The 22,329-nt window shown below is 54.6% G+C and overlaps 1 protein-coding gene across 2 annotated transcripts in view; it reads right to left on the bottom strand.

Moving 5' to 3' along the window:
• The window catches only part of KCNQ4 (potassium voltage-gated channel subfamily Q member 4), a 56,751-nt gene extending 43,715 nt beyond the window's left edge, over positions 1 to 13,036 (bottom strand). Inside the window, exon 1 of one of the 2 annotated variants that reach the window (XM_050798577.1) lies at positions 12,416 to 13,036. In XM_050798577.1, the coding sequence (XP_050654534.1) occupies positions 12,416 to 12,729 (314 nt within the window). In that variant the 5' untranslated portion in view covers positions 12,730 to 13,036. The remainder of the gene's footprint in view (positions 1 to 12,415) is intronic. The other variant, XM_050798587.1, reaches the window with a different exon arrangement.
• Between the last annotated feature and the right edge of the window lie 9,293 nt (positions 13,037 to 22,329).

Genomic DNA, 22,329 nt, shown 5'->3' with positions numbered 1-22,329 from the left:
CAGGCAGACATAGTATGGGTGAGTTAGGTGGGTAAGATCACAGCCTGTAGAGCTAGACTCTTGGGGTTAGAATCCTGGCCCTGCTACGTGTACCCAGGCAAGTCACTTAACCTCTTTGTGCCTCAACATCCTCATCTGAAAAGTAGGCATAATAACAATGCCTACCCCCATAGTGTCATTGAGGGGAAAAAGTGAGAGAAGGCGTGGCGAGCTGTCAGAGCAGCATCTGGTCCACAGTAAGCACTCAGTAAGGTTCTGCTATTATGATCTTGGTTATTATTGAGAGTCAGAACAGAGAGGAAGGCTGAGACTCAGAGAAGGAGGTGACTGCTAGAAGCTAGCCAGCAGGATCGTGTCTCTTGCTTTCCCACGCCAAACCGGTGCCGCTGATGTGCACTGATTACCCCCTCGGCCCCCCACCACAGTCCTGCAAACTGTTCCCACCCTCTCATGTCACAGAATCTTTGCACACTTGGCCTCTCCAGGCACTGTTGTCTGAGCTGAGCCCAGAAAACTGCCATCCTCTTGGGCATTCGCCACTTCCTGGCTGTGTGACAAGGGCAGTGTTTAACCTTTAAGCTTCAGTGTCATCTTCCATATAATGGGGATAATGATAGGACCTGCCTCATAGGGCTGTTGGAAGGATTAAATGAAGCAGTGTGAAAAATATTTAGCACAATACCTGGTAGAGATTAGACTATGAATCTTGTTACTCACTGACAAAGTCTGTGCTTAGAACTCTAGCCTGGCTCTGGCTTCGTGCATCCTTTTCCTAGAGTTCCCCAGGCCTCCAGCCTGGGCATCTCTGAGCTGTCCTCCAGGGGAGCCTGAGGACAGGAATTGCTAGTGTGGCCACCATGCTTTTACAGGGCCTGTGTCATTCCACCTGCCCCCCTCCCCCATATATCTCTTCCTCAGGGCTCAAAGCAGTGTAAGTGAAAAGTGAAAGTGAGATGAGGGGCCTAGGACCCTAGAGAAGTGGGAGCCTGTGATGGCAAGATAAGAATAGTAAAACCAGGGCTGGGTGCAGTGGCTCACGCCTGTAATCTCAGCACTTTGGGAGGCCAGGGTGGGAAAAATTGCTTGAGCACAGGAATTCGAGACCAGCCTGGGCAACATAACAAGATCCCCCCTCTACAAAAAATTTAAAAATTAGCCTAGCGCCATGACGTGCACCTGTAGTCTCAGCTACACGAAGGCTAAGGCAGGAGGACCGCTTGAGCCCAGGAGTTTAAGGCTGCAGTGAACCATGATCACACCACTGCCCTCCAGCCTGGGTGAAAGAGTAAAACTCTGTCTCAAAAGGAAAAAATATGTATAAGGTAAAACCACCACAACCCCCCTGTTCTTCACAGCACTTTGCAGTTTACCAAGCACTTGCTATAGGAGGCAGCCCCATGAGGTGAGCAGGGAGAGATGGCAATTGTCATTCTATGTGTAAGGAAGCTGGTGCCTCAGAGAGGTTGGGTCACCCGCCTGGCATCACACAGCCTCCAGGAAGCAGAGGCAGGAGCTGAGCCCTAGCCTGCTGCCTCCTGGTCCAGTGCTCCTTTAACTGAGGGGGCGAGCCCTTGATTTTGGCTGATCTGCCCCTTGCCCCCCGACCCGCCCAACCCAATCTTAGGAAAGAGCCCTGGGTTCGTCCTCACTGCAAAGTGCGGGGCCTGAGGCTCCTCTGTTCCCTGATCCCTCCGTCCCTACTAGACCCCTCCCTCTTCTGGCTCCACAGCTCAGTGGGGAGGAGCCGGGTTGGCGCCCAAACTCAGGGATTTCACGCACCACCAGTAAAATTTCCAAAAACACTTTGGGGACTGCATAAGGTTGTCAACTTTTTATTTTGCCAAGTAAGGACATTTTTTTCCCCAGCCCATCATTTCATAAAAGAAAGGACATCATCTCATACTAAAAGACAGTCCTTTAAATGGAACAAATTTAGCTTTATGAAAGAGTCGCCACCCCGTCCTGATTCTCCTCGGTTTTGCCTTAGGCCACTGGAAACTGCCTTGGGTCAGCTGGCAAGGCTGAGAACCATTTAGAGCTCGGGCTTGGCCCTGACGCCGACATGGGTTTGAGTCTTGACTCAACCACAGACAAGCTGTGTAACTTAGTATGTGGTATTTCTCTTCTCTGAGCCCCAGTTTCTTGTCGGCAAAATGGGAACAATAATAGTGCCTGCTACCTAGTGGGTACTGGAAGAACTAGATGACCTCATGTCGGCAGAGCACTCAGTCAGAAAGAGGCAAGCCCTGGTTCCCATCCAGTGTCCCCACCCTGGCATGTCACCGTGTATGGCTCCCCACTGCCCACAGGGTAAGGCCCACCTCCACAGCCTGTCAATCAAGGCCCTGTACTCTGCAGGTCTTGGGGCAAAGGAGTGAGGGGAAGGAAGTCCCATCTCAAGGCCTTTGCTCCACTGTTCCCTCCACCTGGAGCTCACTTGAGATAAAAATCATGAGCACCCACAGTTCAGTGCTCCACACAGAGGGCTGAGGCGTCTTTTCTCCACTTCTCTCTAGCTGGCAAAACCTTACTACTTGGCCTCAATGCCACCTTCATCCTTCACTCAGCAAACATTCACTCATTGTTGACCACATGCCAAGAACTGTGCTCAACTCCACCTGCCCAGTTCTCACAGTCCCATGCAGAAAAGCAAAAAACACACAGGGCTGGGTGAACAGAGCTCTGGGGGCACTGAAGGGGCCTCAGTCAAGCCTGGGGTAATGGGGATAGGGAGTGCTTCCAAGAAGAGGTGGTGCTCAAACTGGGGCTTGAAGGATGAATAGGAGTTAGCCAGATGACGCAGCAGGCAGGAGAGGGGAGGGAGTTGCAGGCAGAAGGAAAAGTACAGAAGCCCTAAACAGTGCAATGCTTTGGGACATTATAAGTCATTTCTTAAGGTGAGAGCAAAGGATGCTTGTGTGGAGGGCATTTCTGACTTGGGCACTGGGGGTTGGGGAGTCACTGTCATGTGGATTGAGGAAGGAGGGCAGGTTTGGAGGGAGATGCTGAGTTTGAGATGCCCAGGGGATGAGGAGGAGAGGTGTCAGCAGGCAGGAAGCGCAGGGATGAAACTGCAGAGCGGAGGCTGTCATCATAGGGGTGACCCCTGATGTAGGAGTGTATGAGACCACCCCCTGAAACTACGTACTGAGAAGAGGACTGGAGACAAAGCCCCAACATTCAAGGGGCAGAAAGAGGAGGCAGAACTGCTGATAGAACCAAGAGAGAAAAGGCAGAAAGGCAGATTTGAGGAAAGTCAAGGAGGGTGCATTCAAGAAGGAAAGGCCCAGCAGGCAGCCATGGTGGCTCCCGAGGCTGCCATGGGAGGATCGCTTGAGCCAGGAGTTGGAGATCAGCCAGGACAACATAGCAAGACTCTGTCTCCACAAAAAAATTTAAAAACTAGCTGGGTATCTTGGAGTCCCAGCTCCTTGGGAGGGTGAGGTGGAAGGATCGCTTGAGCCCAGAAGGTTGAGGCTGTAGTGATCATAGTGATCATGTACTCCAGCCTGGGTGACAGAGTGAGGCCCTGCCTTAAAAAAAAGAAAAAAAAGAAAAAAAGAAAAGGAAAAAAAGAAGCCGGGCGCGGTGGCTCAAGCCTGTAATCCCAGCACTTTGGGAGGCCGAGACGGGTGGATCACGAGGTTAAGAGATCGAGACCATCCTGGCTAACACGGTGAAACCCCGTCTCTACTAAAAAGTACAAAAAACTAGCCGGGCGAGGTGGTGGGCGCCTGTAGTCCCAGGTACTCGGGAGGCTGAGGCAGGAGAATGGCGTCAACCCGGGAGGCGGAGTTTGCAGTGAGCTGAGATCCGGCCACTGCACTCCAGCCTGGGCGACAGAGTGGAGCCCATAGGGGCCCCCTGGGGACGCAGCATGGTGGAGTGGCTAAATGCATGGCTCCCAGAGAGGGACATGCTGGGTTCGAATCCTGCCTCTACCGCCTGTCAGCTATGTTGGCTTTGGGCAAGTCATTAACTTCTTTATACCTTAATCCCCCTGTCTATAAAATAGGGCGAATGTATTTTTTTTTTTTAAGGATAAAAAGCATGGAGGGGAGGGACTGATACCCCCACCCAGGCTCTGTGCGTCCCCAGGTTGTACCTCCCTCTCTCTGCTGGGCCATGGGTCACACTGTCCTTTCCCCGTCCCCTGTCGCTCCCACCAGACTGCCACCAATCCCCAGAGGCTGGAAAATGAGATGAGTGAATGAGTTCACCCAGGGAACGGGCAGCGGGAGGGCAGCGGGGAGGCAGCACTTCTCCCATGTTACCCCAGTATAAGGAGGGAAGGTGGAAAAGGCCCTGTGTGGGCTGTGCCCTTGAGCCATCAGGTCCCTTCTAGCCTCAGTTTCCCAATCTGTGAAATGAAGCCCGTAGATCTGCTCCAGCTCTGAGGCCTGAGGTTCTGTACAGCAGGGATATATGGAGAGAGGATGGGGATAGAAAGGCCAGTTCCCGACCTGCTGGTCCTGCCTCTAAGGGAGGAAGTTCCACAGGGTCTGAATCCCTACTGTGCCCAGGGGCTGGTCCCTCTAGTAGAGGGTGGCAGCTGGGCCAAGATGGGCAGGAGTGAAGACGCCTGAGATTGTGCTGACAAAGCTGTTCCTGCTTTTCCTCTTTCTCTCCCTGTCCCCTCCCCTCCCGGGGGACGGCCAAGCCCAGCAAAAAATAAACCCAAAGACAGCAACCTGGACAGGCCTGAGGCTCCCAGAGAGAAGTGGTGGGGAAGGAGGAGCAGCCTGTGACCCTCCCACCACTGCCCAAAAGCCAGTGGGTACCCGATCTGATCCCTACCCCATCCCCCACCCACACCCCGCCAAAGTTGGGCTCGAAGGGAACAGGCATCTCCCCTTCATCTTTCACTCTGTGGGAGCTTGATAGGGACAATTCAAGTAAATGTTGTCCAGCCCAGCTAGATGGGGGCCTCCAGGTTTTTGAAACAATACCCCAGGAAATCTCATTCACTTCCTGGTTCTTGGGCAGTCCTTCCTGCTGTCTGACCTCCATCTCTTCTGCTTTGATGGGAACCATGCTCCATTTATCTCCAGTGAGCTTTCCTCCAGTCCCACCTTCCTGGCCTGGGTGTCTAAGGAGTCTCAGGAGAACGTGCCTCAAGATTTCCCTTCCAGGCTTTAGGCTAGAGACCCCACTGTACCCACTGTTCCCCAAAATCTCCGGGGGTGAGGAGGGACGGAATCGCTGAGCTCCCTCCCTCAGGCGCTGCCCATGGATTCCCAGCCCAACCAGTCTGCTGCCTGGGGTTGCCCCTCTTGTTCCTCACCCCTCCGCGTGCCAGCCCCCAGGGCACACAGCCCCTGCCCCAGCGACAGTGTTGCCAGGGAGCCTGGAGTCCTGGGGGCTCTGTGTAGCCACTGAGGTCTGCTCAGCATCCTTTCTCCAGCCCCTCAGAGCCTCCAATGCGGACAGGCAGCCCCCTGAGTGCCCCGTGAAGTGGCACCCTGTCCCCTGAGGGGCCCCCAGAGAAGATGCTAGAAGAGAGCTCCCTACGTGGTACCCTATGAAGTTCAAGGTCCTGAGACAGCAGTTTCTCTCATTCACCCAGCATGACTGTGTGCCAGGCAGCCCTGAGAGGTCCACTTTCCTGTTAGGCCCATTTTACAGAAGAAGATACCGAGGCTCAGGAACTGAGGTAGAAGGGCATGGGCACCTTCCCAGTAAGCATGGGGACTAAGATCTCTAAATCTCCCTTGGGATTCCCTGCCTCACTCCCCGTGATCATTTGCTCTGTAGAGAGTCGGGGAGTGCCCTCCTCTCCCGGGAGTCCCTGGCTGTCTCTCTGGGCATCATGGCTCTACTTTGATCTCCCTGGGGCCAGGCCAGTTGCCAGGGTTGGACCATGAGGCCCAAACTCGGCCACACAATGGCCCTCTGGCATACACTGTCCTTCCATAATTCACAGACATGCTCACAGCTGCACACAGACCAGATCTCTCTCCAAACATCTCCCTGGGAGAAGAGGCAGCTGAGACCAGTGGTCCCGGCAGACTCTGAGACCTCCTCATAGTGCTCCCAATCCCCTGCCCTGCCAGGCAGGGCACAGGCATGGTCTAGCTCTCTCTGGCTCCCTGGTCCTGGTATGGAGCTGATGCTCTGTAACTGTTTGTCAGACGAAGGAAGAAACAAATCAGTGAGCATCCTAGGTAGCCAGGCTGGGGTCCATTCATGAGCTGCGTGACGTCCCCTCACCCAGCCTCACTTTGCTCAACTGTGACATGAAGAAGACAGCACCCACCTGATATGATGGCTGTGAGGGTTACACGAGAGAATGTAAGTCAGACACTGACGGGCAGGGCCCACAGGAGGCCCAAAAGACACAGCCTCAGCTCCTGTGGAGAGCCACTCGCCCCGGGACCCAGGCAGACATAGCTCCTGCTCTCCCCAGAGCACACTTAGACACACTCACCTTGCTGAGCCCAGCACACCTGCCACCCTCTCCCCGGAGGAGAATGAGGACAGTGATTACAGCATAATAATAACAGTAAGGATGATCATGACTAACAGTGCCCGGCAGTGTTCGGTGCCTTATCTCATCCAGTCCTGACAATCTTAGAGGCAGGTATTAGGATTATTCCCATTTTTCAGATGAGAAAACTGAAGCCCAGAGAGGTTAAGTAACTTGCCCAAGGACACATGACTGCTAAGGCTAGAACCAGGAAGGAACGCAGATCTGTCAGCCTCAGAGCCTATGCTCTTTGCTCCCCGCAGGACAGCTTTTGGAGAAAAAAAAGTCCCTGCTATTCCCCTACGCCCAGCCTCTCAACTCTCACACTAGGAGCTTCCCCCAGGGCAAACATGCCGAATTCCCTGCTGGGGGGCTCCGTAGCCCACAAGAAGATCGGACCTTCCCTAAAGACCTGCATTGGTGCTAGGGAGGTAGGAGGGAGTCTGGGGAAGTTCCCCGGGCAGCCTTCTTTGTGGGCAGGGCCTCGGCCTTCCTCTTTCCCTGCTCCCAGGCAGTTCCAGCTCCTTTGACTGGCTCAGAGAGCCTGAAATTAATCATCCACTCAAAGTGCTGCCATCAGCCCAAGAATAATAATCACCTCTTGAAACACTCCTGGCTTAAACATCCCAAGGATAAGGGCTTCAGCAGCAACAGGGATTGAAGTTAGACATCCAGCAGGGCATCTTCAATGGAAGAATGAATGTACTATGGAGTTGGGGTGGGGTGGGCAGACAGTGAGAGATGGAACTGTCTCCAGTGACACCAAAGAACTCCAGAAGAAAGAGGCAAAGGAGTGTGAGGGGGAGTGCGAAGGGGAGGGGGGGTGCAAGGGGGAGGGGGAGGGCAGTGTAAGAACAGGATGGTCTCCCCAGCTCCTTACAAAGACCAAGCAAAAGGACTGGGGTTGAAAAACAGCAGCACGAAAAATTTGGGTCACACTCAAAGACTTTCTCAATCACAAGGCAAAGTTCTTAGAGCATCCATCCCCCCTATTGGCTAGGTTGGGAAAATTGTTATCTAGAGTCCTGATCTGGGAGACAAAAGGCTTGGGTTCCTGGCACAGTTCTCCACGAACTCACTAGGTGTGACCTTGGATGAGTAGCTGCCCCTTTCTATGTCTTGGTGTACCCAGCAGTACACCACAAGGTCAGATCGAAGGACCTCCAAGGGCCCTCCAGGAGGAGCAAAGGCCAGCGAAGTTCTAGGAAGCCAGCCACCCCACTCCTCCACAGTTCTGAGGCTGCCCTCCAGGATGGCTACGAAAATACACACAGACCCGCAAGGGCAGCCCTGCAGTTGTGTATAGGTGAAGGCCAAAAACTCAAGGACAGGAGCAAGCTTTGTTCTGTCCTAGGGGTCTGGGCTGGAGCCACAGGCCCGGGTGTGTGTCTATGGCGAGTGTCTATGAAGTCAGGGAAAAGGTAGGGGCAGCTGTAAGCTAGAACTCTTTGTTGGACGGATGCTATGTGTGTGTTTGGGTTTGTGTGTCGATGTTGCAGTGAGTGTGTGTGTGAGACATTCAGACAGGTACGTGGCAGTGACGTGGGTCTACAACTAAAACGTGGCTGCAGTGGGTGAGGCTGGCAGTTTCCACTCAATTCCACAAAATGCCATCACAGCCCACCTCGTGCTGACTGTGTGCAGGGTGCTGGGGATGGATAGACAGATGACACAGGAGCGCTGTTCTTGAGGAGCCTGGGCTTGGGGTGCTGCTAGCTGAGGCTGTGGTGCGGAGAGCAACAGCTCCCAGTTTGTCCCCGCTCTGGGCTGAGGCTCTTCCACATTAACTGGGTGGCCTCTGCTGAGTCCCAGTTTCCCCATCTGTCAAAAGAGGAGGACAACAGTGCCCACCTCACAAGGCTGCAGAAGGACACAATGAGACCGGTTTAGAGAGTTCAGCACGGTGCCACGGTGCAGCTGGTGCTGCACACACCACCAGAGATTTCAGTTCAGACTCCAAGAGCCAAGCCTGGTGGCCACTAGGAACAGAGAACAGTCCCGCACAGGGAAGCAGGAACAATTTCAACTCTCTGCCCTGGCCTAGCCCAGCTGAGGTCTCTGCACAGAGTCCGCTGTATCTGCTACTCACTTCCCAGGTGACTTTGGACTCCAGAACCTCAGTTTCCTTACAAGTAAAATGGGGCTGTCAAAATGTGAGGACCGACTGACCTAGTGGGGATGCCTGAGGGTTCTGAGGACCCTTTGCTGGGATGATTTCCAACCCAGGCGATGTTCTTTCTCAGATGGCCGGTGTGGGAGGTCAGGGGCTTCGGGGTTAGGAGTCTGCGGGCCCCAGAAGCTGCTGCCACCTCCTCCCCTCCCCATTCCCACAGCTTCTGACCCCAGGGACAAGGCTGAGGGAGGATGTTTACAGAGCCGCAAACCTTCACATAGAGAAAGTCTGCTGGGCCCTGGGGGCTGGGAGCAGCAGGCATGCGGCTCATAGTGGCTGGGGAGGATGGAGGGAGATAGGGTCTGGCCCAGCCCCCTCCAGCACTCTGACTTCAAGGGAAGCTGCAGTGGCCTTTGAGAGGGGGCAGCAAGGGGACCGAGAGCATTCCCCTCAAGGGCTCAGTGAGCAGGATGGGCCACGAGGTGATGTTTCTTAAAATTCAGAGAGCAGAGTCTGTGAAGGCTTGAGGGCTTAAATCAGGGACGGGGGGCGTAGGAGCGGGATGGGGTTTGGTGACCAGACTGAGGGTCTAGAGAGGGAAAACTTGGAGAGGGGCCCAGTGGCCCCTCATTCTGGATCCCAACAGGAGAAGACAGGAGTCAGCAGTCTTCTCTTCCCAGAGGTTGCAGCTGCCGCAGGACAGGCCAAATCCGGGCTTGTACTCTAGGCAATCTTCCACCTCTTGGAGCCAGAAAGATGTAGGTTCTGTGTGGGGCTCAGAGGGGACCGGCTGGCAGATGGGAGGGAGGCATACCCTAGGGGGAATGGGCTCCTCTCGCCCCAGCTCCCTCCTTCCTGAGCCCTTCTCTCTCTCTCTTTTTAATTGACAAGGTTTCATCCGGTCACTCAGGCTGGAATGCAGTGGCGCAATCACAGTTCACAATAGCCTAGAATTCCTGGGCTCAAGCGGTCCTCCCACTTCAGCCTCCCAAGTAGCTGTGACTACAGGTGTGCAGCACCATGCCCAGCTAATTTTTAAATTTTGTAGAGTCAGGGGTCTCACCATGTTGCCCAGGCTGGTCTGGAACTCCTAGGCTCAAGCGATCCTCCCACCTCAGCCTCCCACAGTGCTGGGATTATAGGCGAGAGCCACTGTGCCCAGCTCAGAGCCCTTCTCTTGCAGGCTCTTCTGCTGGGGCCCCTCCTGCCACAGCCTGCATCTCTGGGAAGGGGGTCCTAGCTAACGGTACTCCCTGGACTCCCCTCACTTGGGCTGCCACTGAGGGAGACTGGGAAGAAGAGAAAGGATTTGACCAAAAGTGTAGTGGTCAAGCTAGGAGTCCAACAGCAGGAAGTACTTCCTGGCAAGACCCTGTAGTGTGACTGAGAAACCCCACATCTGGAGCTCCTCAAAACAAGAGAGACCTTCCGTGTGGGCCCCCTCCTCCAGCCCCAATAAGAACAACCATCTCTCACGCTCAGACAGGCCCCCGCAGCTTACCAAGCTCTTTTCCACTCCATTACCTCATCAGAGAGAGCCGCAAGGTTGGGGCCTCTACCCGCTTTGACGACCTACAGACCTAAAGCTCAGAGAGGCACAGCGATCAACCCAACGTCACAGAGCACACAAGAGGTGGGGTTCCTGACACCTCTGCTCCCTTTGACCTCTAAGATGGGTGACCAATTCCCTGAGATTCTTAAACACCAGGGTGCTTTCACACCATACTTCCTCCCCTAGAGCTCCCAAGACATGCCCTGGCCCTGGGCTCCCGGGGACAAGTGGTCAGGACAAGCACGGCCCTGGCGAGGGCATTTCCTGGCATTGGGAAAGGGCAGGATGTGGGGCAAAGGTGCCAGTGGATTAGCTCCTGGAGAGGAAGGGGCGGTCCTTTCAAAGGAGGCAACCATAGCGCCTGGCAGGGGACAGGAGGCAGGTCCTTCACCTCCACTGACCCTCGTGGGGGCCATGAGGCCAAGCCTGGGGGATAAGGACCCAACCTCAGAGCCCTATTGGCTTCCGCAGGCCCAGCCATGCCTTGGAAAAGTCACTTCTCAAGAGGAGCCCACGGAGGGCACAGTTGTTCTCTGGGGGGTGTCTCACCCTCCTTGGGCACTCAGCCATTCCTAAGGAGCAGTCCACCTCCCCTCACCCCCAACTCCACCAGCCCTGGGACTTCCTCACTCCAACAGGCCTCTTTATAGCCATAAACATTCATCCTAGGCCTCCCAATGGGCACTAAGGGCTGGGCTACTCCTAACCGTTGACCCTGAACCAAAGCTTGACCTCATGTCCTGAGCAATTTCAACTCTCTGCCCTGGGCTAGCCCAGCTGAGATCTCTGCACAGAGTCAAGGCTGCCACCCCCAACGCACTTAATGGCCGAGCGAGTCCTCTTTCCCACCCTGCCCCTCCCTGTGCCGCATCTTTCTCCCCTTCACCTCTGAAATTCTGTGGGCCCAGTTCAGATGGGGCAGAGGCAGGCCAGCAGGCACCCAAGCGACAGGCGGAAGGACAGACCCAGAGACAGGTGGAAAAGAGAGGTAGAGGAAGAGTGCACAGTCAGGTGGACAGGTGGATAGGCAGATGCACAGACAGGCACCCAGATAACTGCATAGGCCACAGATGGATGGAAACAGGCAAGCAGAAGGACTGCGGAGAGTTAGGTGGAGAGATGAGCAGACTGGCCAACTTGCACACAGGTGGAAACTCAGGCTGGCAGAGGGACAGCCAGGCCAGCAGGAGGGCTGCTGGACGGTCAGGTGTGCAGGCAGGTGGGCCACCCAGGAGACCCCAGCGCCAAAGGGCCCTCTCTGTTGGCAGCAAAAAGGGATTAATAGCTACACATTTTCCAGGGACCAGAGGTCTCTCTCTGGGCATCTCTGAGCGTCCCAGCGTCAGGCCCAGCCCTTCAACTGATATCTGCCGGGCCTCTCATGTTCCCGGCTGGGCCAGGCCGTCCCCCAAGACTGAGCTCTGAGCTGCCAAAATTCACTCTTTACATCCAAGAGGGGTCAGTGTTTCTGAAAGTTGTAGGAGCTTGGTGAGAGGGAGGAGGGGGCCCCAGCAGCGACAGTGTTTCCAAACCTACCCCTCTCCTCTTTCTTTTTCCCCTGGTGCTTAGAGCCAGGCCTGGTGCTGCAGGCCAGCAAGGCAGGCGAGCTGGGCCAAGCCGGCAGGGCAGGGCAGGGCAGGCAGGGCGGCCGCTGCTGCCACTGGGAAGTTGAGGGTGGAGGGGAAGACGGAGGGAAGACACAGATAAAGTCGGACACAGCATAGGCGAGTGTCAGGGCCCAGGTGGCCCACGGGGACCCCCATACACCCACAGTCAGCTGGCCAGGGGTGGGAATGAGGGCTGCCCTGGAGAGGAGCACCCCTGAGGGGAGCCCTTCATAGCTCAGAGCTGGGGAGCAAGTGACAGAAGCGTGTGGGAGCCAAGGGGTCCTCTTTGTGTCTGGAACACAGGGAGGCAGTGGTGGGGAAGAGCAAAAGGGCGCCCACTCCAGGGGCCCCAGACTTCGCTGAGCGGACTCGGGGGAGGCAGCTGGCGGTGGGGAGTACCTGGGACAGAGGAGCAGAGGTTGGCGGTCAGGATGGAAATAAGCAGTTGCGGTGCGGGGAGGTCAGAAGCGAGGTCAAGCAAGGGTCAGGCCTGGGAGATCAGGGCTTAGGGTAGGGCTCAGCGAGGGGATCAGAAATGGGGCTCAGGCCTGGGGGCAGAGAGATGAGGGTCGGCCCTGAGGTAGGGGGCAGAAGGCGGAGCCGGGGCGGGGCGGCAGTACCCCGGGAGGCCAGGCTCGCGCGGGGACACGCGGAAGGGCGCGGGGTCGCAAACTCACATGAAGACGTGGTAGACGAAGGCCCAGCCGCGGGGCCGCTCCAGCACGTTGTAGACCCAGTTCTGCAGGCGGCGGTAGCGCTTGTGCGCGGCCGAGGAGCGCTGGCCGCAGGCGGAGCCCGAGCCGGAGCCCAGCCCAGGGAGGGGCGCGCCCGGCGGCAGGGGGCTGCCCAGGAGGCCAAGGCGGCGCGGGGAGCCGCCCCCGCCCGCCTCGCCCTGTTCGCTCTGCACTGCCGTGAGCGCCACCAGCTCTGCGCGGGGGGCGTCCCCGGGCGAGGGACCCAGGCCGAGGCGGCGCGGGGGGGCCTCGGCCATGGGCGGCGCCGGGCTGGGGGGGCCGGGGCCCGGGCACGGTCCGGGGCGGGGGCGCGCTCGGGGCGCTCAGCGGCGCATGGCTCGGACCCGGGGCCAGAGGGGCGACCCGGGGCAGGCGCGGGCGGTGGGGGCTCGGGGCCGGGCCGGGGCCGCGGGCGGGCGCTCGGAGCCTGGGGGCCGCCGGAGCCCGCACTGACCGCCCGCTTCCCCGGCGACTGGGGCTGCTCTTTCCGACTCCAACTCTCTTATTACGCGCTCCATGCCGCTCGCCTTTCCACCTGCCACCGGCGCGCGCCGCTCACATGTCACCCTCCCCCGCCCCGCCCCTCCCCCGCCCGCCCCACGGCCGCCTTCCCAAATCGGGAGGGAGCGAGCGAGCAAGCGAGGCGAGGCGGAGGGAGGGGACGCGCGGAGCAGGCGGCGGGGCAGGGCGCACGGGCGGCCGAGTTGGTGCCTGGGCCGAACCGCGTGGCGGGGGCAGCGCGCGGGGCCGGGAAGTCGGGCGCGTGCAAGCGGTGTCCACGGCTGCGTGGGGCAGTGGGGCCCGAAGGCCAGCCCGGGGTGGGACGCCTCGTGTGTGCTTGTGGAAAGTGGAGTCCACGTGGAGTTGTGGCCGCGGGCGGCAGGGGAAGGGACACAGTGTCCCGTGGAGTTTAGGTGTAGACCAGTGGAGCGGCGTCTACTTGTGTGTGTGCAGGGTGGTGGCTGTGGGTCTACCGGGTGCTGGGATGGAGTTAGTGAAGTGTGAGTTGTGGGTCGGGTGTGGGTGGCTGCGAAAGTGGAGGTGGAGTCCAAAGGGGATGAGGTGTGTCTGTCCGGGTCGAGCCCTGTGTGCCTGGTGCGTGTGCTTAAAGTGTGCCCAGTGCTGTGCGTGGCTGGGTGGGCAGCGGCGGTTGTCCTGCTCTTACCTGAAAGGTCTGGAGCCCGCGGGCTGCTGGGCAGCATCAGGATGTGTGGAGCACAGTGGGCCTGGGTGTGTCTATCTTTCTCCCACCGACTGCCACCTCTGAGCTTCCCTTCATCATGATGGGGGAAGACCCAGCCTGTCCAGAAGAGGGTCCTCCCCGATGGAGGGGCCTGCTCCCCTGCCTCACTCCCAGGTCAGGGAACTGGGTTTGGGCAGATGGAGTGTTGGGAGATGAGCTCTGAGCCAGCCTTAGGGGGGACACACAGCCCCTACCCAAGGTCCACAGAATCCCAGCCAGAAAAGGGGAGACTGTCCCAGGGCATTCCCTCTCCAGCAGGAAAGTTTTTCTTAGTCCCCGACCTCTATCTCTGTGGCTGTAGGGGACAGCCCCTCTCCTTTAGCCCTCCTGGGCCCTGCACAGGGCTGGTAACTTGGGTTTCATGATCCTCTTTCCCTCTTCCTCCACGGGAAGCTGCGGCCACACCAGCCGCTCCCTTCGCAGGCCCTGCCCCAGGGTGAGCCTTCCGCAGCAAAGTCTTCCCGGTTCCTCCGGGAGGATCTCGAGGGACGAAGCCGAGCCGGAGGGGCGGGGGAAGGGGCGGGAAGGCGAGCTCGATTCTCAGCTGTCAGCAAAGGCAGCATTGATCTGCTGAGCGCCAGTGAGGGAGGGAGGGAGGGAGGCAGGGCCGTGGGCTGCAGGGACCGGGGGTCCCTAAGATGGGCTTGGCAGCAGGCCCACACCCCTACCCCATAGTGATCCTTTCCCTTCTGCCTAGCTGGGGGTGCCTTCTGGGGTCTGACCTGAATCTCTTCTGCTGCTCTTGGTCAAGGTGTGCCCAGGGCCAGAGCCTGGTGCCCCCAGGCAGGTTATGCCCAGATCCTCTACTGGAAGCTGGGGATGGTTTCTGGACCCCAAGGCCCCACTAGGGATGCAGTGCCTGGGCTGAGTTAACCCATCTTCTCTCTATGAGCTGAAGATGGCACCCCCAAAATATGCGGCACTGTCCTCCCTCTGTGGGACTGCCTGGCGGGTTCTTCTCAATCATGGATCCTGGGGAATGGAACTAAGGTGTAGGACGTGAGAGGTGCACAGGAAAGCAGTTGCAAGGGCCTTGGGGATGTTTCTAGGGGGTCTTTTTGAGGCTCTTCTTCTGTAACAGAAATGGAATTTGAATTTAGGTTCCCTTACCACCCAGAATATCTGAAACTGGGTCTGTTCTGGGAAATCTAATCTTCAAGCTCAGCATCACCTCTGGATCCCATGGCTCTCTTCCCAGCTGAGGGACTACAAAGGTTCTTTCCCCACCTTGTGAGGAGCCCTCACTGCAGGGAGAGTCTCTCATCATTCCCAACTCCACTCCAGATTACCTGCTCAAAGGCAGCAGAAAGAGGAAAGAGACTGTGGTTGCAGCTAGAGGGATGGAAGTTAGATCTCAGGAAGGACTTTCATAGGGCATAAAGGCCTCTTTCTCCTGCAGGCATATGGGTAATGGAGGGACACAGAACTCTTCCTAAGGGGTGGGAGGGACAGGGGAGATGATTCCAGGAGGCCACAGCAAATTTACTTGGCATGTGTATGCACATGGAGGAGTGGAAGGGCCAGAAGAGAAAGTCCAGTTCAGAGAGGACAGGTGGCCACTATGAGGGTCACCGGACAGCCTTCCTGCCCCATCCGGATTCCCAGGACATGACTGGGAGGACGGCCTTTCCCCACCACAGCCTTTAGTGACTAAGACACTTTTCTGAGCAAACAGCTGTCTCAGGCTCCCTCAATTGGCCCCTCTGCTGGAGGGTACTGGACACTGTGGTTCCCCACCCTCCTCCTTCCCTCTCTCCCACCTGTTCCCCTGACCCCACCCTCAGCAGTTTCCTTTCCACCCGCAAGCCCTGTCTCCACCCTGGAAGCACTGTGAAAGCTTCCCTGCCCCGCTGAGGAGACGCACTCACCGACACTCACTCCCACCTGGGCAAGTCCCTTCCTCACCCTGGACTTGTTTCCCTGTCTGTGCAAGAAGTGGGCAGGGCTCCAAGATCTCCTGTAATTCATCACTGTCCCCATCATCCATCAATGGAGCAAGTATTGACTGAGAGGAAGGGTGGGAGGGCGAGCGCTCCCATTTGCTGAGCACCATCTGTGTGCCAGGTCCAGTCCCTTTTGGGCCAGAGAGCAGCACCTTGCTTGAGACAGTTGAGACTCTGAGAGGCACAGGGACTCACCTAAGTCTACACAGCCTATTGGTGACCCCCAGAACTGTCTGTGACCTGTGCTTTCCACTGACTGGCACCTGCCTGCTGGGCACTGGGTGCTGGGAGCTGAGGATAACCACACACGGCCAATCCTTGTTCTCTAGAACTTACTTATACCAAGGGATGAAACTTCCAGGTCTGAAAGGATGGAGGGCAGGGAGTGGCTAGGACTAAGGTCTCTCAGGCTAGGCTCTAGCCTGTCAGTGACTCCCACTGTGACCCCAGGTCAATCAAGGGCTCAGGTTCCTTTCCTGGAGTGGGAAGTGGGGTGGTTTAAGTCGGTGATTTTTAGACTTTATCAGCAAAGGAATCCTTTTTACAGACAGAATCGTAAGGTAGCACCCCAATGTGTACAAAGCTTTGGAGCAGAGGTGTGCTAGTTGAATTGAGGTGAGGAGGTCTGGGTTCCACTCACTCGCCTCCTAAAATCTCTCTGCCTGCTAGCCACCTGACCCTGGGCTTTCTTACAGCTCCAAGGGTTGCTAGAGGTCACAGGAGGGATAAGTCTCCACAGGCAATGACAGAGGGAGCTTTCTTAAGGACAGGAGTGGGGAGGACTGGGAGAGACGCAGAGAAGTACAACCAGTAATGCCTGCAGCTACCATTAATGAGGCCTGCAGTAAATCCTAAGCCTTGTGCAGGATATTTTACCTGCACTGTCTATTTCAGCATCCCCACAACCTTGTGCAGTAATACTGTTCAGTCTCATTTTATAGTCAAGAAGACTGAGGCTCAGTGAAGAGACTTGCCTTGTATAGCTCTTAATTCACCCAGGTGCTGCTGTAGTGTGTGTGTGTGTGTGTGTGTGTGTGTGAGTGTATTGGTGTGGGAAGGATGTTACAGAGCATTCGGAAGAGCAAGCTTAGCCAGGGGGATGCAGGAGGACTTGAATGCCAAGCTGGAGGGTCCAATTTGACTTGATAAGAAACAGGGAACCCGGCCAGGCCCTGAGGCTGGGCATGTTGCAGAGGCTGTGGCTCCCTAGGAGAGAACCCAAGATGGGTGAAGTGGGAAGCACCAGCACCCAGAGAGGCTGGCAGTGCTAGGGACAGAAAGAGCCCTAAACTACAAGTCATGGCTGGGCTTCCAGTCCTAGCTCCACCTGTGGACTACCTGGGGACCTTGGGCAAGCCACTCCACCTCTTCCCCCCCCTCCCTGGCTATCAGGGCTGAATGCTATAATGCATGAAAAAGTTAGAGACCATGCAGGGGGCTGTACACACATGACCCATCTGTCGTACTGATTTTCAGGTACGTGTTTGAGGTGGAGCAGGGAGATGCTTTGGGAATTCCCTGGTCCTAGCAGCTCTGGTCAATCTAGGAAGCCTTCCTAGGAGGGGACTGGAGTGGAGAGTGCTCAGAGGGTGATGGCATCACATTATTGACCTCTGGGAACCCACCTCTACTGAGAGCAGGAGGAAGCATGAGAGAAAGATCAGGCCTTCTTCCTTTTCCCTCTGCAGCCCAGAAAGGACAACAGACTTAGGCCACCCACCAGGCGAGAGGTGCTGGAGGGGCCCAAGGAATTTCTTTTCCCCGGATCTGGGTGTGGCACTGACCTGCCCCCAGCCTAGACCAAGCAGGCCAGTCAGCTCAGAGCCACAGGAAGTGGGGAGGGAGCAGTATTGCTGAGTTCAGTGAAAGCGAACCCCCATTGATCCTCAGGGCTGGAGGGGGCCCACAGGGAGGAGACACAGAGGGAGAAAGGGGCGTGGAAATGAAGGTCAAAGCCCTCCCTTCTTGCAGGGCTCCTCCTCTGCCTTCAGGATTCTTCCTCTAAGATCCTTCCTCTAACCTCTACCCCTGGAAGACCATGCAGAAGGCAACAGTGCTGTGGTCCTGCTGGTTAACTCCATGTTCTCAGCGAGAACCACTGGGACAATGGAGTTGGCTGAAAAATGAAAAGGAAGGACTTTTCTGAGTTGCTGAGTGTGCAGTGGAAAAGAACTTCCATGCTCTCCTGGTGGGAGAAACTTGGATGAGGGCTCAGGGAGAGAGATGACGTGAGTAGGAGGGACTGGAGATTGAGTAGCAGGAAATGGGGTTCAGAAAGAGGTTGACAACCTGGTAAGGGAGATGGGATTCAGGGAGGAGAATGGGTGCTCCAAAGAGAGGCTAGAGACTCAGTGACAAAGATGGGAGGCTCAGAGACCAGGATTTCCATGTCAAGCTTGATTAAACACTTATTAAATTCCTCCTCTTTGAAATATTAGGTGTGCAAAGCAAGGTAAGTGCTAAATAATTTTTTTATTTTTTATTTTTATTTATTTTTTTTGAGACCAAGTCTTGCTCTGTTGTCCAGGCTAGAGTGCAGTGGTGTAATCTTGGCTTACCGCAAACCTCTGCTTCCCAGGTTCAAGCTATTCTCTGCCTCAGCCTCTCGAGTAGCTGAGAATACAGCTACTGTATTCTCACCACCATGCCTGGCTAATTTTTGTATTTTTTGTAGAGATGGGGTTTCACCATGTTGGCCAGGCTGGTCTTGAACTCCTGGCCTCGAATTGATCTATCAGCTTTGGCCTCCCAAAGTGCTGGGATTACAGGCGTGAGCCACCATGCCCAGCTGATAATTAAAAGAAAAAAATACATATTTAAGCTCCAAAAGCAAGAATGGGGAATTGTGTAAGACCATAAGAGGTAATTCCTGGTGGCAAGCAGGAATTGAAGGTGTATTTCTGAGGAGGGGGTCCAGTGTCCAGTGGGGTGGGAGGGTGGGAAGTATAGTTGCCAACCTCAAAAATGCCAGGGGCAACAGTAGGCTTTCTGTTTAAAGCTGGGTCTGGTAAAGTGCTGCCTTCCATGAACAGGATTAAAATCTCTGTCTGCTAGCCACCTGGCCCCTGGCTTTAAGCAGAAAGCGGACCCTTATAAGTGTGACACCTCAGCCTGTCCACATGGGGTGTGGGCTCAGGATTTGATATCCAGGCCATGCAAAAATCCCAAACCAAGACACTGCTATAAGAGCTGATTTGAGGCTGGTGCACTTCCACGTGCCTTAGGCACATATAACTGAGAAATCATCCCTTAGGGTGGCCTCCACATTCCAGGGCACAGTCAGGAAAATGTGCTGAAAATAATCTCAAGGATAAGTTCCATAACACATTAGAAGCACCATACCTTGAGAGACATACCTCTCATGGGAGAATTTATACATAAAGACCTAGAGCTAATGGAGCAATCTGAAAGGAAATTTAATATAGCTAAAATCATCAAAAAGATAAAGAAAGAAGTAGCATCTATAAAACAAGAATAGAAAGATATCAAACAGAAACATGTAGCAGAAATGAACAGAACTATCTAGAAATTTTAGAAATGAAAACTAAAGTCACTAACATTTTTTAAAAAATCAATAAATAGGTTATCAAATATATCTGAAGAGAATTAATGAATTAGAAGCTAGAACTGAGGAAATCCTTCAGACTGAAGCACAGAATAAAGAGATTAAACAGATGGAAGAAAAGAGACATAGAAGATTGAATGAGAAATTCTAGCATATGCATTAAGGGTTTCAAAAAGAGATACTGGAGTGACTAAACTTGCCAAAAATAATCAATGAATTTCTAGATTTAAAAGGCCCACAGACTACCTAGTAAGATATCTTAGAAAACAAAACTCTATCTAGACACCTTGTAGTCAAAGCGTAGAATATCAAGAATAAATAGAAATTCTAAAAGCCACCAGAGAGAAAAGATGGCTTATCTACAAAGGTCCAATAATTGAGTTGACAGTAAACTTCTCATCAGCAACAACAGATGCCAAGAGACAATGGAATCATATCTTCCAAGTGCTGAGGGCAAATAATTGTGAACTTAGAATTCTATACCTTGCCAAACTGTCACTTAAATGAAAGGGCAAAACAAAGACATTTGACACATACAAGATCTTAGAAAGCTTCTGTTCCACAGACCTTCCCAGAAAGAGAGAAGACCAGGAGCTTGGGGGAGGGGCTGGGAGTTCACAGAGATGATGGGCACAGCACACGGCCAAGACTCTAAGGAGAGGCTGGAGGCTCAGGGATTGGAGGGAGGCCGGGTTCTGTTTCAGACCTCTCCTCAGCACCAGCCAGACATAGGAACCCAGCCCAGCCTGGTCCAGCTCAGGTTCTTCCCTCCTGAGTGCCAGTCTTAGTGTCTTTCTGTCCCCTCTTCCTCAGCCATGGCAGTGGAACAGCACCCAAGCTGGGGAAGACACCAGCAGCCTGGCTCAGGAGGCCTTGAGGAAGCCATGGCCAAGTTGCTCATGTGACTGGGCACTGGGCCTCCATACGAGGGTCTTCTCCTCTTAGGAGCTCAGATGCCACCTCACTGAGGCCTATAGATGGCTGGAACTGTGGGATAAAAGCTAGGTCCCTACCCAGGAGTTTGTGGGAAGGGGACTCTCATTCTCTGTAGGAAAATAATCACAAGTGGAGGGGGCAAAACCCATGGGGGCTGGGTCAGCTGGGATAGGAGGCCTAGGAGCATCTGGCTCCAGTCAACCAGCTGGTGCCCTTGGGTAATATTTTAACATTTTTGAGCCCCAGTTTCTTTGTTATAAAATAGGGAGAATGCCTACCTAACAAGGATGTGAAGATGAAATGAGAATCCATGAGTACCAAGCTTTAGACGTATTTTCTTTTCTTTTTTTTTTTTTTTTTTTGAGACAGGGTCTCACTCTATCACCCAAGCTGGAATGCAGTGGCATGATCTTGGCTCACTGCAACCTTTGCCTCCTGGACTCAAGTCATCCTTCCCAGCTCAAGCAATCCACCCGCCCCAGCCTCCCAAGTAGCTGGGATTACAGGCATGTGCCACCATGCCCAGACTAACTTTTGTATTTTTCTGTAGAGATGGGGTTTCACCAAATTGCCCAGGCTGGTCTCAAACTCCTGGCCTCAAGTGATCCTCCCGCCTCGATCTCCCAAAGTGCTAGGATTACTAGCATGAACCACCATGCCTGGCCTTAGACATATTTTCCTAGACAGAAATTTCTTAAAACAATAATCTCCATTGAACACCCCTGCCTGGCATATTATCATAGCTCAATAAAAAATTGTTAACAAGGGCCAGGCGTGGTGGCTCACGCCTGTAATCCCAGCACTTTGGGAGGCTGAGGTGGGTGGGTCACGAGGTCAAGAGATTGAGACCATCCTGGCCAACATGGTGAAACCTCGTCTCTACTAAAAATACAAAAATTAGCCAGGAATGGTGGCAGGCACCTGTAGTCCCAGCTATTCGGGAGGCTGAGGCAGGAGAATCACTTGAACCCAGGAGGCAGAATTTGCAGTGAGCCGAGGTTGCACCACTGCACTCCAGTCTGGCGACAGAGTGAGACTCCATCTCAAAAAAACAAAACAAACAAAAAGAATTCTTAACAAGAAAAAAATGTCATGGTGAGAGCAGATGAACAGAAGTGAGAATATGTGCAGTGTGGCTGCAAGGATGGTTTTGTGTTCATTCACTCACTCATCAGTTTACTGTTACCCTCTTGGTGCCAGGCTCTGTGCTGCGCTCCAGAGGTGGAGATGACCCTGGACTTGAGGACTGCCTGTGAGGAAGACAGCCCAAACCAGAAAACTCTAACAGCAAGGTAGAGGGTTTCTTCAGAGGCTAACTTGGTCTTATGTTCGTTGTCTTTCTCTCCCGCCCCCAACCCAACCCCCACCCTCAGCCCACTCATTAATGTAAGTTCCATGGTAGCAGACAAGTCAGACTTGTTTTAAGCTGTATTCACAATGTTTAAAACAACATCTGACACACAGAAGGTGCCAAAGAAACACCTGCTGAGCGACTGTATATGAGCTCTAATAATAGAGGTTGTAGAAGTTCACATGGGAACATTGAAGAGGTCTTGAAGTTTCTCAGCAAGGGCCATTTAAATTGGGCCTTGATGGATGTGTAGAAGCTCAATAAGTGAAAAAGGAAGTAAAAGGGCATTTCAGGCATTGTAGCTAGCACATTCTGAAAACATGGAGGAAAGTTCAGGGATCGGTAATTGGGTGTGACAGGACCATAGAGTACAGGAGGTGGTGGGGGAGAGGAGAGTGAAAAGAAACAAAGCTGGGGAGGTAAGAAGGACCTTGAACCAACTTGAGCTGTCAGAAAGTCCTTATTAAAATCTAACCACCGACCTTGAGGCAACACTCTGGAGAGGGCAGAATTTCCAGCTCTCACTATTATCCTAGGGAGGACCCTCCCTTCAAAGGGTGAGGGTCTCCTCAGGAAGGGGGTTAAGAAAGGGGACAGTCACACTCCCACTAGTTCCTAGAATTGTCTACAGTTGGGATGAGTGGGACAAGGCACCTCCCAGAGACACAGGTGAGGGCTGCATGCTGCCCCCTTGTGGCCTCCGCAGACCTGAGCGGCAAGGAAGCCAGCCAGATCGTCTGCTCCTGATTCCAGGGGTCTCCAGTCTCCAAGGTCATCCTTGTGGCAAGTTATCCCACCCACCAGCTGTCCCCAGACCAG

The sequence above is a fragment of the Macaca thibetana genome, chromosome 1 (assembly GCF_024542745.1).
Source record: "Macaca thibetana thibetana isolate TM-01 chromosome 1, ASM2454274v1, whole genome shotgun sequence".
Lineage (NCBI taxonomy): Eukaryota > Metazoa > Chordata > Mammalia > Primates > Cercopithecidae > Macaca > Macaca thibetana.
The sequence above is the reverse complement of the archived record's forward strand: the minus strand, read 5'-3'. Positions and strand labels throughout refer to the sequence as shown.